This window comes from Balaenoptera borealis (genome assembly GCF_965194805.1).
Source record: "Balaenoptera borealis genome assembly, chromosome: 10".
In the NCBI taxonomy this organism is placed as follows: Eukaryota; Metazoa; Chordata; class Mammalia; order Artiodactyla; family Balaenopteridae; genus Balaenoptera; species Balaenoptera borealis.
Window position 1 is genome coordinate 86,552,981 of NC_138874.1, and position 13,562 is coordinate 86,566,542.

Below are 13,562 nucleotides of genomic sequence, written 5' to 3' on the forward strand. Positions count from 1 at the left end.
CCCACGTGCAGCAAGGAAGACTCAACACAGTCAATAAATAAATAAATTTATTAAAAAAAAAAAGGGTTAGCTATGCCTATCATCATCACTGTCGTTATCATCATCTTCCTGAATTCTCATGAGTTAAGACTCATGAGTTAGGTATTATTATGAATTAGTTATTATTATTATTAACTTCATTTTATAAATAAGGAAACTGAAGCTCAGACAAGTTGAGTAACATACCAACATTACCAGATTGGAAAAATGGCCACAATACTTGAAGCTTCTCCCGTTAACAGGTGGAGTCTATTTTCACACCCCTTGAATAGGGGCTGGCCCTATGACTTGATTTGACCAATAAAATGTAGCAGAAGCCTAACTCTGTGTAAATTCTGAGCTTAGGCCTCAAGACACCTTATCACTGCCATGCTTGCTGTTCTTGGGAAGCATCATGTGAAGAAGCCACGGATAGCTTGCTGGAGGATAAAAGGCCACGTGGAACAGAGATGATCTATCATCCCAGCAGATTCTCCCCTGGCCCTCAACAATCAACCCTGAGCCAATGTGAGAGCTGACAAGGACACGGAACCCCTGTGCACCTGAGCTTGGTCCAAAATGCCGACTCGTGGAAATGTGACCGAAATCCATAGCTGTGGTCACTAAGTAAGTAGCAGAGATAGTTTTCAAACACAGGGAGCCTAGTTCCAGACACTGAACTTTACACTCTTATTTACATGAATAGGAAACAGATTTTTCCAATGATGATAAGCTTGATTAGCTGATAAGCAAGTCCTCTTGCAGTAAGCTGTTGAGACAGACTGTTGATAACATTTAGGTGTTATCAAGAGATAGGCAACTCAAAACATCATAAACAGCCTTTCAACAAATGGGGCTGGAACTAGACCTCTAGATGCAAAAAAATGAACCTCGACCTAACCATCACACCTTATACAAATATTAACTCAAAATGGATCATGGAGGGAGTGCTGGCTACCCAGAGAGGGAGGGAGCAGGCAGAGCCCAGCTCAGAGCAGCTGTCTGGACACCTTGAGTTTTGGAGTGGGGAGCGCTGGCTACTGTGAACTTGGACCCCATCATGGTGGCCTTTCTCAGGATGCTCTATCTTTTGTCTGCCCAGCCCTGGAGTACAGTGACAGCAGGTAATACTTGCTTCTCTGCAATGTTGTGTTGATTCATGGAAATTCTGATAAGAAAACCTGTGAGCCTTGACAATTCAGAGCACATCACTTTCCATGGTGTGAACTGTGCCATCACTGCGAGGGGTTAAAAAAATTGGGGGACTGGCACTTCCGGTCAAACCATCATTGCGTAGCAGCATTCTTCATCAAGGGTCTTGGTGCTCTGGCCGGGTGTCAGGCCTGAGCCTTTGAGGTGGGAGAGCTGAGCTCAGGACACTGGACCACCAGAGACCTCCTGGCCCCACATAATATCAATTGGTGAGAGCTCTCCCAGAGATCTCCGTCTCAACACTAAGACCCAGCTCCACTCAACGACCAGCAAGCTACAGTGCTGGACACCCCATGCCAACCAACCAGCAAGACAGGAACACAACCCCAGCCATTAGCAGAGAGGCTGCCTGAAATCATACTAAGTTCACAGACACCCCCTAACACACCACCAGATGTGGTCCTGCCCACAAGAAAGACAAGATCCAGCCTCATCCACCAGAACACAGGCACTAGTCCCCTCCACCAGGAAGCCTACACAACCCACTGAACCAACCTCACCCACTGGGGGCAGACACCAAACAATAGGAACTACAAACATGCAGCCTGCGAAAAGGAGACCCCAAACACAGTAAGTTAAGCAAAATGAGAAGACAGAGAAATATGCAGCAGATGAAGAAGCAACGTAAAAACACAGCAGACCAAACAAACGAAGAGGAAATAAGCAGTCTACCTGAAAAAGAATTCAGAGTAATGACAGTGAACATGATCCAAAATCTTGGAAATAAAATGGAGAAAATACAAGAAACGTTTAACAAGGACCTAGAAGAACTAAAGAGCAAATAAACAATGATGAACAACACAGTAAATGAAATTAAAAATTCTCTAGAAGGAATCAATACCAGAATAACTAAGGCAGAAGAACGGATAAGTAACCTGGAAGATAAAATAGTGGAAACAACTACTGCAGAGCAGAATAAAGAAAAAAGAATGAGAAGAACTGAGGACAGTCTCAGAGACCTCTGGGACAACATTAAACGTACCAACATTTGAATTACAGGGGTCCCAGAAGAAGAGGAGAAAAAGAAAGGGACTGAGAAAATATTTGAAGAGATTATAGTTGAAAACTTCCCTAATATGAGAAAGGAAATAAGTCTAGGAAGTGCAGAGAGTCCCATAAAGGATAAATCCAAGGAGAAACACACCAAGACACATTAATCAAACTATCAAAAATTAAATACAAAGAAAAAGTATTAAAAGCAGCAAGGGAAAAGCAACAAATAACATACAAAGGAATCCCCATAAGGTTAACAGCTGATCTTTCAGCAGAAACTCTGCAAGCCAAAAGGGAGTGGCAGGACATATTTGAAGTGATGAAAGGAAAAAACCTAAAACCAAGATTACTCTACCCAGCAAGGATCTCATTCAGATTCGACAGAGAATTTAAAACCTTTACAGACAAGCAAAAGCTAAGAGAATTCAGCACCACCAAACCAGCTTTACAACAAATGCTAAAGGAACTACTCTAGGCAGGAAACACAAGAGAAGGAAAAGACCTACAATAACAAACCCAAAACAATTAAGAAAATGGGAATAGGAACATACATATCAATAATTACCTTAAATGTAAATGGTTTAAATGCTCCAACCAAAAGACACAGACTGGCTGAATGGATACAAAAACAAGACCTGTATATATGCTGTCTACAAGATACCCATTTCAGACCTAGGGACACATACAGACTGAAAGTGAGGGGATGGAAAAAGATATTCCATGCAAATGGAAATCAAAAGAAAGCTCGAGTAGCAATTCTCATGTTAGACAAAATAGACTTTAAAGTAAAGACTATTACAAGAGACAAAGAAGGACATTACATAATGATCAAGGGATCAATCCCAGAAGAAGATATAACAATTGTAAATATTTATGCACCCAACATAGGAGCACCTCAATACATAAAGCAAATACTAACAGCCGTAAAAGGGGAAATCGACAGTAACACAATCATAGTAGGGGACTTTAACACCCCACTTTCACCAATGGACAGATCATCCAAAATGAAAATAAATAAGGAAACACAAGCTTTAAATGATACATTAAACAAGATGGACTTAATTGATATTTATAGGACATTCCATCCAAAAACAACAGAATACACATTTTTCTCAAGGGCTCATGGAACATTCTCCAGGATAGATCACATCTTGGGTCACAAATCAAGCCTTGGTGAATTTAAGAAAATTGAAATCGTATCAAGTATCTTTTCCAACCACAACACTATGAGACTAGGTATCAATTACAGGAAAAAAATCTGTAAAAAATACAAGCGCATGGAGGCTAAACAATACACTACTTAATAACCAAGAGATCACTGAAGAAATCGAAGAGGAAATCAAAAAATACCTAGAAACAAATGACAATGAAAACACAACAACCCAAAACCTATGGGATGAAGCAAAAGCAGTTCTAAGAGAGAAGTTTATAGCAATACAATCCTACCTTAAGAAACAAGAAAAATCTCAAATAAACAACCTAACCTTACACCCAAAGCAATTAGAGAAAGAAGAACAAAAAAACCCCAAAGTTAGAAGAAGGAAAGAAATCATAAAGATCATATCAGAAATAAATGAAAAAGAAATGAAGGAAACGACAGCAAAGATCAATAAAACTAAAAGCTGGTTTTTTGAAGCGATAAACAAAATTGATAAATCATTAGCCAGACTCATCAAGAAAAAAAGGGAGAAGACTCAAATCAATAGAATTAGAAATGAAAAAGGAGAAGTAACAGCTGACACTGCAGAAATACAAAGGATCATGAAAGATTACTACAAGCAACTCTATGCCAATAAAATGGACAACCTAGAAGAAATGGACAAATTCTTAGAAATGCACAACCTTCCGAGACTGAACCAGGAAGAAACAGAAAATAAGAACAGACCAATCACAAGCACTGACATTGAAACTGTGATTAAAAATCTTCCAACAAACAAAAGCCCAGGACCAGATGGCTTCACAGCGAATTCTATCACACATTTAGGGAAGAGCTAACACATGTCCTTCTCAAACTTCCAAAATATAGCAGAGGGAGGAACACTCCCAAACTCATTCTACGAGGCCACCATCACCCTGATACCAAAACCAGACAAAGATGTCACAAAGAAAGAAAACTACAGGCCAATATCACTGATGAACACAGATGCAAAAATCCTCAACAAAATACTAGCAAACAGAATCCAACAGCACATTAAAAGGATCATACACCATGATCAAGTGGGGTTTATCCCAGGAATGCAAGGATTCTTCAGTATACGCAAATCAGTCAATGTGATACACCATATTAACAAATTGAAGGAGAAAAGCCATGTGATCATCTCAATAGATGCAGAGAAAGCTTTCAACAAAATTCAACACCAATTTATGATAAAAACCCTGCAGAAAGTAGGCATAGAGGGAAATTTCCTCAACATAATAAAGGCCATATATGACAAACCCACAGCCAACATCGCCCTCAATGGTGAAAAACGGAAACCATTTCCACTAAGATCAGGAACAAGACAAGGTTGCCCACTCTCACCACTATTATTCAACATAGTTTTGGAAGCTTTAGCCACAGCAATCAGAGATGAAAAAGAAATAAAACGAATCCAAATCGGAAAAGAAGAAGTAAAACTGTCACTGTGTGCAGATGACATGATACTATACATAGAGAATCCTAAAGATGCCACCAGAAAACTACTAGAGCTAATCAATGAATTTGGTAAAGTTGCAGGATACAAAATTAATGCACAGAAATCTCCTGCATTCCTATACACTAATGATGAAAAATCTGAAAGAGAAATTAAGGAAACACTCCCATTTACCACTGCAACAAAAAGAATAAAATACCTAGGAATAAACCTACCTAAGGAGAAAAAAGACCTGTATGCAGAAAACTATAAGACACTGATGAAAGAAATTAAAGATGATACAAACAGATGGAGACATATACTGTGCTCTTAGATTAGAAGAATCAACATTGTGAAAATGACTATACTAGCCAAAGCAATCTACAGATTCAATACAGTCCCTATCAAACTACCAATGGCATTTTTCACAGAACTAGAACAAAAAATTTCACAATTTGTATGGAAACACGAAAGACCATGAACAGCCAAAGCAATCTTGAGAAAGAAAAACGGAGCTGGAGGAATCAGGCTCCCTGACTTCAGACTATACTACAAAGCTACGGTAATCAAGACAGTATGGTGCTGGCAGAAAAACAGAAATATAGATCAATGGAACAGGATAGAAAGCTGAGAGATAAATCCATGCACATATGGTCACCTTATCTTTGATAAAGGAGGCAAGAATATACAAGGGAGAAAAGACAGCCTCTTCAATAAGTGGTGCTGGGAAAACTGGACAGCTACATTTACAAGAATGAAATTAGAACACTCCCTAACACCATACACAAAAATAAACTCAAAATGGATTAAAGACCTAAATGTAAGTCCAGACACTATAAAACTCTTAGAGGAAAACATAGGCAGAACACTCTATGACATAAATCACAGCAAGATCCTTTTTGACCCACCTCCTAGAGAAATAGAAATAAAAATAAAAATAAACAAATGGAACCTAATGAAACTTAAGAGCTGTTGCACAGCAAAGGAAACCATAAACAAGATGAAAAGACACCCCTCATAATGGGAGAAAATATTTGCAAACAAAGCAAGTGACAAAGGATTAATCTCCAAAATACACAAGCAGCTCATGCAGCTCAATATCAAAAAAACAAACAACCCAATCCAAAAATGGGCAGAAGACCTAAATAGACATTTCTCCAAAGAAGATATACAGACTACCAACAAACACATGAAAGGATGCTCAAAATCACTAATCATTAGAGAAATGCAAATCAAAAGTACAGTGAGGTATCAGTTCACACTGGTCAGAATGGCCATCATCAAAAAATCTACAAACAATAAATGCTGGAGAGGGTGTGGAGAAAAGGGAACCCTCTTGCACTGTTGGTGGGAATGTAAATTGATACAGCCACTGTGGAGAATAGTATGGAGGTTTCTTAAAAAACTAAAAATAGAACTACCATATGACCCAGCAATCCCACTACTGGGCATATACCCTGAGAAAACCATAATTCAAAAAGAGTCATGTACCACAATGTTCACTGCAGCACTATTTACAATAGCCAGGACATGGAGCAAGCTAAGTGTCCATTGACAGATGAATGGATAAAGAAGATGTGGCACATATATACAATGGAATATTACTTTTTATGGTTAATGCCATAAAAAGAAACAAAATTGCGTTACTTGTAGTGAGGTGGATGGACCTAGAGTCTGTCATACAGAGTAAAGTAAGTCAGAAAGAGAAAAAAAAATACCATATGCTAACACATATATATGGAATCTAAAAAAAAAAAAAAAGGTTATGAAGAACCTAGGGGCAGGACAGGAATAAAGACGCAGACGTAGAGAATGGACTTGAGGACACAGGGAGGGGGAAGGGTAAGCTGGGACGAAGTGAGGGAGTGGCATGGACATATATACACTACCAAATGTAAAATAGATAGCTAGTGGGAAGCAGCGGCATAGCACAGCGAGATCAGCTTGGGGCTTTGTGGCCACCTAGAGGGGTGGGATAGGGAGGGTGGGAGGGAGGGGTTATGGGCATATATGTATATGTATAGCTGATTCACTTTGTTATATAGCAGCAAGTAACACAACAATGTAAAGCAATTATACTCCAATAAAGATGTTAAAGAAACCAAACAAAAACAAAATGGATCATGGACTTCAATGCAAAACTTCAAAACTTTTAGAAAAAGAAACAGGAAATCTTCAGGATCTAAGGCTATACAAAGAGTTCTTAGACTTGACCTCACATGTACAATCCATAAAATGAAAAACTGATAAAGTGGACCTCATCAAAGTAAAAAAAACTTTCCTCCGTGAAAGACCCTGTTAAGAGACTGAAATGGCAAGCTACAAACTGGGAGAAAATACTTTCAAACCACAAATCCGACCAAGGACTAGTATGTAGAAGACATTAAAAAACTCTCAAAGTTCAAAAGTAGAAAACCAAACAATCCAATTAAAAATGAGCAAATGACATTTCACTGACGAGCATATACAGACAGCAAATAAGCATATGAAGAGATGTCCAACCTCACTGGCCAACAGAGAAAAGGAATTTAATGAGATATCATTATATATCTATCAAAATGGATAAAATCGGAGAGAGGCAACATCAAATGCTGTTGAGGATGAAGAGAAAGTGGATCACTCATACATTGCTGGTGTGAATGTAAAATGGTACAGCCACTATGCAAAAACAGTTTGGCCATTTCTTATAAAACTACCTACCACATGCAGCTAACATACAACCCAGAAACTGAACTTTTGGACATTTATCCCAGATAACCAAAACTATGTGCACACAAAGTCCTATACACAAATGTTCACAGCAGCCTTATTCATAACAGACAAAAAATGTTAAACAACCAGATGTCCTTCAATGGTGAATGGTTACACTAACTGTGGTACCCCCATACCATTAAATACTATTCAGTAATAAAAATGAACAAACTGACACACACAAGAACTTAGATGAATCTCCAGAGATTTATGCTGAGTAAAAAAAGTCACCCCCAAAGGTCATATACTGTATGATTTCATTTATATAACATTTAAAAATGATAAAAATGGAGCACAGATTAGAGGCTGCCAGGGGTTAGGGACAGGAAGGAGAGGACAGCTAGAAAAGAGAAACTTGAAGGATCCCGTAGTGATGGAAATCTTATCTTGACTCTATCCACCCTGGTCAATACCCTGGTTGAGATACTGGGATAACTGGGGAAAGGGTATAAGGGATCTCTCTGTATTAATTCTTGCAACTGCAAGTGAATCTATAATTATCTCAAAATTAAACACTTAGTTACAAAAAAGGAATGAACAGAAATAGCCTGCAAAAAATCTGGGGGGATTAAATAACGGTAACACTTTGTCTTTAAAATTTTTTTAAAATTTTGAGTTATTTATTTATTTGACATACCAAAAGCTGTACAAAATTAATGTACACAACTTGATGAGTTTGCAGGTAAGTATACACTCGTGAAACCATCACCATAATCTATGCCATAAACCCATCTATCCCCTCCAAAAATTTCACTTTATTGATAAATACAAACACAACGCTTCACCAGTAGGCTGCTTCCTTCCTTACTGCCTTTGTCCAATTCTGCCAAATTACATTTTTTTTACTTTTTAAAACCTTGTTGAAACACACTTGGACCAAACCTCCCACATATTTATGTTTCCTATGGTACCTACAAGATCTGGAGAGTGTTGTGGATTGGACCCAGGGCAGGAGACGGTGGGTGAAGGACTGGGACCCAGAGCGGTAGACTCGACTCAACATGCTGCGAGGTGGTCACTGACCAAGGTATCTGCAGAATGCATTTTAAAAAATGAATAATCAAAATACTAGACAATTCATTTTATTTTCATCCACCTCCCCACACTGAGAGTAAAAACTTGACTCTCCTGCTCCAAACTCCCCTGTATTAGAGGAACTCCCACCTCTTCTACATATAGAAAAGAGAGAAAAAACAAATGGCTCCTTCCCAGGCTCTGACTCTATTCTTCCTTTCTTACAACCATCTTAGTTTTTAAAAAATTAATTAATTAATTAATTTATTTATTTATTTTTGGCTGCATCGGGTCTTTGTTGCTGTGTGGGCTTTTCTCTAGTTGCGGCGAGCGCGGGCTACTCTTTGTTGCAGTGCGAGGGCTTCTCATTGCGGTGGCTTCTCTTGTTGTGGAGCACAGGCTTCAGTAGTTGCAGCGTGCGGGCTCAGTAGTTGTGGCGCATGGGCTTAGTTGCTCCGCGGCACGTGGGATCTTCCTGGACCAGGGCTCGAACCAGTGTCCCCTGCACTGGCAGGCGGATTCTTAACCACTGTGCCACCAGGCAAGTCCCAACCATCTTAGTTTTTATGTAAACAAATTGAAACTAAGGATTATGAATATTCTGAGTAAAAAAAATCTTTAAGGTATAATGTTTACGTATTGATATTAAATCTTCACCACAATTCCTATACCATTAGGGAGTCTCTAACAGATCAAAAAACAGAGTTAACATTCCGTAAGCAGCCATCTCCACCTTCCCTCTATCACCTCCCGACAGAACTCTGAAAACCACATATTTGAAATTTCAGCTTGATCCTTGCTGACACAAGAAGAGGGAGGAAAGGTCAGAGGCTGCTGTTTTGTCTTTCTTCTTGCCGTCCACAGGAATCCAAAGCACACTCTTGCATCCCTGGGAAGGAGTGGCAATGCCTGCAAATGGCTGGCATCTGAAATGACGGTGGGCACATCTCTTGGAGGATGAGTACATACCTAGAAATCTCAAGAGCTGAGAACATAGTGGCTGTGGGCATTTTCCCACGGTAGGTCAAACTTGAAGTTTTAGACAAAGATTAGTTTATTTCACAAATAGGTAGGGGGCTTCTTCATCTATCTATCTTCATATATACATATATATACACGCACACATATATATATATATAAAAAAAACACAGAAAATGTGCCATTCATTATTGCAGCTCTTACACTACGGGGGCATGGTTGTTTTCACAAGATAAGAAAAACACTGTGTGTTCTTTGCTTGTGGGTCTCCTTTTAACTTCTCTACGTATTGGTAGATATATTCAACCCTCTTAAACATGCCTCAACGTGCTTAAACATGCCTCAAAAGACTAGCATTTTGCCCCAAAGTGAAGAGAAACAAGGAATGGTTAATGCTCTTCAATTTATACTGCACAGAGGTACAGAAAGAAGAGAGAAGAGACTGGCAGGATACATCTGTTGTAAAAGATATGGCCTCTAATAGGCAATAGAAAGTGTTAAGTGCTCTCTGTTGACTTCAGTGTTTGTGACGGTATGGAAGGTCCCAAGAGAAAATTATTTGCATAACACTGAAGCATGATATGAGCCCATGATCTATGTTTGCTGCTTTTACAAATTCCTTCAGTAATTATTGCTAAACAATTATTTACATATGAATTCTCCAAAATAACCCTAGAAGAGCCAAAAGGGTAAAATAATCAAATAGTGACACTAAAATTCTAATTCTATCTCCTTCACAAACTTTCCCCAGCAACTCTAGCATTAGTTTCTGACTGGTTCATGTGCTACTGCTGATTTTCCCAACTGGATTATAAACCTCCCACTGACAGCATGGTTAACATGGGACACAAGGATTTTGGAGTTGGAGAGATTTAGGTTCAAGCTTTGCACTTGTTAGCTGTGTGCCTTGCTAGCTGTGGGTCTTCCAATCTTTCTAAGTCTCAGTTTCCTCATCTGTAAACCAGGGACAATAACAGTAAGGACCTCATAGAATTATTGTGAGAGAGTGCATGGAATGTCTGGGTACAAGAGATGCTCAGTAAACATCTGCTCTCCTCTGTCTCTTTCAGACACTAATGATATCTTACAACCACTTCTTTCTTTCTTTCTTTCAGGACCTATCACAGGCACAAAGAATTCCATATCCTCTGATGGACAGACGTAATCATAAATTATACTTATGGACTGTTTACCTCTCTCTTACCTATGAATAACTGAAAGCTCTGAAGGTTTAAGGTCAGTAAGTTATCAGGTTGAAGACTGATCTAGAAACCAGGCCTCCCTGCCTCTCTCATGGCCTCTGACTGACCCCTACCTCACTGCAAAGGATAGTTCATCCTGCCAGAATTTATTATGCCCTCAAAAAGTACATGGCGAATTCCAGGGAGCAAAGGTTATGTGTGTCTGTCTAGACTCCATGTCATCAAATGAAAAGTTTCCACGTTTTGACTCAGGACATTTCTCAAGTACCTCTTTACAGGTTCTAAACAGAAAGCCCTTATCTTTCTTACTTGAACAGAGAACTGAACTTTAGTCTCAACAAACGTCGCCCAGAAACACAGGCTTGGTATATGGACCACTTTAAGACAAAGACCCAATGATAAAGCTCACCGCCTCTAGAGCAGAGAAAGGTGATGGGGGAGGGGGGAGGGGGATGGATCTGGGTCCGCCCTGATGTGCCAGGAAGGAACTCTTCACAGACCGTATGCCACGCTGCAAAAGGCGGTGGTGAGCGAGCTCTCCAGCTGCGGGGTCGGGGGGGATTGCTTTTGAAGAGGGGATCCCGAAAGCCCAGGCGGGCTGCGAGGGACTGCACACACAGGCCCCTGAGAGTCGCCGTCTGGACAGTCACAAACAGGGTGAAACCCCACCACCCATGCAGGTGCACTAGAAGCTGGCTCCGGACTCCTGGGCGGAGAAGGGGTCCGCTGGGTCGTCAAGCCTCCACATGGATCAGTTCCTGCATTTGGGTGTATCCGAGGGCTGCCACGGAGTTCGGGTGCCCGCAGTCCCCGCTGCGCCTGGGCCTCCGCGCCCGGGCATGTGGCGGTGCAACCCGCCTTGGGCGGCCCAGCCGGCCGCCATCCCTCCGCGCTCCCACACTCACTCGCGGGCCCGACCCCGCCACCCTGCTCCGGCCGCGCGCCCCGGCAGCCCCCTCGGTCGCCCGCGACCCTGCGCACACACGCCTTCCCTCGCCCCAGCCCGGGCGGCGCCTCAGCCCCCGCCGAGGCACCGGCGCCACCCCATCCCCGCCACTGTCCCTGCCATCCTCGCCGCCTGCCCGTACCTACCTGAACGCAGCCACCCAGCCCCGGCGCCCGGCCCGTACTACACGCGGGCGGATTCTGGCGCCGGCTTACACTCCCCTTTTCTTCCGTCCACGTCCCGCAAGGATGACGTTACGTCAGCAGCGTTGGAGTAAACCCAGGCCTCGCGGCCTCCGCTGTTGACGCGACGCAAGGGGCCGGCCCGGAGCTGCGCCGCGGCAATGGCGTAGGCGCCTTCTGAGAATCGGGCCCGCGCTCCACGTGGCGAGCCCAGCCCGCTGAGGCCAGGCCTACGACTGGGGGGGGCGGGGCGGGGCTGGAGCGCTCTGGGTGAATGCCCATGTCCCAGGAGCAGACGGGAAATGGGCCGAAGAGGGTCGCCCATCGGGCCTTCCAGGGAGGCAGAAAAGATGCCTAGATCCCTCAGCTGCTGGTAGATCCCATACGGAGTGTTTGTCACTGTTGATCATTATATCCCAGGCACACATCAGAAGTATCAATCGGTTGGATCAATGTACACAATTTGAGGATCCCACACTCCAGGCAAACTTCTGCTGCCTAAATGGAAATATGTTGGCACTGCGATAAAATGATTTGCCCCCTAGTCGCCTGGAGGTTTCCCCAAGTGTCCCAGCCCAACTCTCGTTCAGCAAGGGCATTGGTGAGACTACTGTAATTTTAAATAGTTGTATTTAATCCCTGGTAATTGACACCATTCCAAAGGTGAATGCGAATCCACCCTTGAAATTAGAGCTCAGACTCTCTCCCTCTGTTATACTTGCTGTGTTTTCCTCAAAGGGCACATTCCTGCAAAGGCACAGAGGTAGTGCTGGGCACGCTGGGCACGTGGGGCGTTGGGGAGGGCACCTCCACTTACGTGGAGGTCGGTCACGAGGAAGGCATCTTGCCCCTTGCGTAGTTGTCCGTGAGAACATTGCTGAGCCTATTTATTCATTCCCTCGCTCTTAAAACGTTGGCTACTTCATGTATCAGGCACTCCCTAGGTTTGGAGGAAGACATCATCACCTCTCTAGACCAGTCCATAGCCTTATGAGAAGGCAGACAGGTGAGCAAAAGATTACAGCACTGTGTGATTAATGCTAGAGGAGGGGGTGCCCAGGGGCACAACAGGCAAGGCTTCGAAAAGAGCAGATATTCGAACTGTGCTTTGAAGGACAAGAAGTAAGTAGTTTACGTATAAGAGGGGAGCAGGATCACAGGAGGAAGAGGGAATGGCATATGCAGAGGCAGGAGACACCCTATGAGGAGAGGCTGCATGTGGGACATGACAGGCGGGGTGTTTGGTGGGGTAGGGGCATCTTGCAAAATTTTTGTGCCATGCTAAAGGTTTCAAGTTTTACCATCCTCAAAGTTAGAGAACCATGACTTTTAAAGTACTGGAGTGGCATGATCAGATTTGTGTGTCTGAAATCAGTAGAGAGGGGTATAAGCTGGGAGTTTGGTTAGCCTATTGCAAAGGCCCAAGTAAAGAAATGATGACTGGGGAAAAGGCTCCAGTAGGGGGCAGGGAGCATAAAGGAGGGAGAGGTGACCTCGCTAACTACTTGAAAGGGGGAGGGTGAGAGACAACGAGGGGTAGTTGCAAATCTGGTGGTGCTGCAACACAGTGTTAGGAAATAGATGAGGGGAGCAATTCTTTTGGGTGACGGATGAGAACACCGTACATGTGTTAAGTTTTGAGCACTCTGGATTT

The 13,562-nt window shown here is 42.4% G+C and overlaps 1 protein-coding gene across 2 annotated transcripts in view; it reads right to left on the reverse strand.

The window, feature by feature from the left end:
• ALDH18A1 (aldehyde dehydrogenase 18 family member A1) overlaps positions 1-12,109 on the reverse strand; it is a 46,816-nt gene extending 34,707 nt beyond the window's left edge. The window contains exons 1-2 of one of the 2 annotated variants that reach the window (XM_082406521.1): positions 11,873-12,109; positions 8,502-8,617 (exon numbers count right to left, since the gene is read on the reverse strand). In XM_082406521.1, coding sequence (XP_082262647.1) covers positions 8,502-8,589 — 88 coding nt within the window. In that variant the 5' untranslated portion in view covers positions 8,590-8,617; positions 11,873-12,109. The remainder of the gene's footprint in view (positions 1-8,501; positions 8,618-11,872) is intronic. The other variant, XM_082406522.1, reaches the window with a different exon arrangement.
• Between the last annotated feature and the right edge of the window lie 1,453 nt (positions 12,110-13,562).